Source organism: Geospiza fortis, unplaced genomic scaffold (genome assembly GCF_000277835.1).
Source record: "Geospiza fortis unplaced genomic scaffold, GeoFor_1.0 scaffold31, whole genome shotgun sequence".
NCBI classification, from domain to species: domain Eukaryota; kingdom Metazoa; phylum Chordata; class Aves; order Passeriformes; family Thraupidae; genus Geospiza; species Geospiza fortis.
Genome location: NW_005054483.1, coordinates 6,265 through 7,413, shown reverse-complemented (window position 1 = coordinate 7,413; position 1,149 = coordinate 6,265). Strand labels below are relative to the sequence as shown.

General features: G+C 61.4%; 1 protein-coding gene across 1 annotated transcript in view; it reads right to left on the bottom strand.

Annotated features, from left to right (window-relative positions):
* The window catches only part of DTX1 (deltex E3 ubiquitin ligase 1), a gene marked incomplete at its 5' end in the record, with an annotated part of 8,973 nt that overhangs the window by 4,780 nt on the left and 3,044 nt on the right, over positions 1–1,149 (bottom strand). Inside the window, one exon of the mRNA XM_031063142.1 lies at positions 6–388. Coding sequence (XP_030919002.1) covers positions 6–388 — 383 coding nt within the window. The remainder of the gene's footprint in view (positions 1–5; positions 389–1,149) is intronic.

Sequence of the window (1,149 nt, the reverse complement as noted above, 5' to 3'; positions counted from 1 at the left end):
GAGGCGGCGCGGGTGCTGTTCACCAGCAGGCACTGGGGGCACGAGCAGGACGGGGTGCCCGTGCTGGCGCCCACGGGCCAGGACTGCGATTTGGGGATGGAGCCCATGGTGAGCGGGTAGGCCAGGTCCATGCGGCGCCGCAGCCGCCGCTTGCGCTGCGTCTGTCGGTTCATTTGGGACATGCTGCTGAAGTAGATGAGGTAGCAGAAGCCCAGGGAGGAGAGGTCCAGCCAGGGGTGCTGCTTCTCGTAGGCGTTCTGGATGGTGATGCAGATGTCCATGTCGTAGGGGGTCCAGGAGTTGTTATCGTTCTCCCATTCCCACACGATTCCCTTCCCCGGAGCCGAGGAGGGGTCGTAGAAGTTCCTGCGGACGGGGCGCATGGTCCCTGGGGACACAAACACGGGGGTGACACCACTAGGGGGACCTTCAGACATCCCTGCGTCCAGCTTCCAGCCCGGCATCCCGCAGGGAATGAGATACAGAGGCGCCTTGGGGTGCAACAGCTGCTCTGCCCCTTCGCTAAAATCCCCATTGCACCCCAAAAGCGCTTCCCTAGGGATGAATCCAACCCTCACCCCAACACTGGGGACAGTGGCTCGGGCTGCCACCGGACAGAGCCTCAGACCCCTCAGGATCATCCTCCTGGATGTCCTGGGAAGGGCAATGCTGCTCAGCCAGGTGTAGAGAATTCTCCAAGGTGAGAATTCAAAATTTGCAGAGAATTCTCTCACCCTTCACATGAGACTGAAAATCGAATAAAAGTGTTTTTTAAAAGCCTCTCAGTTACCCCATCTCTGGGTCAGGAAAGGGCAGAATCCAACAAATCCTTGTGCTTTTCCCAGCTTTTTTCCATCCCTCTGGTCCAAGCCCTTCCCCACCCTCCCATCCCGGTGGCCATCCCGGGGCAGGGGAAGCATTTCCCGGTCAGGAGAGGTTTCCTGACAGCTGCTGGCTCTGGCAGTGACACAGCCAGGGATTGTCCCACACGGCCGCATCCCGGCCCCTCGCCGCTTGTTTGGGATGGGACTGGATCCCGCAGCCCCCCCCGGAGCTCTGCAGTGAGGGGAGGCATCACAGCCTCTCCTCGAGTGCCCCCCCGGCACGGGGCCTGCCTATCCCCTGGCCGGCACCCATTGCCCAGCCCCA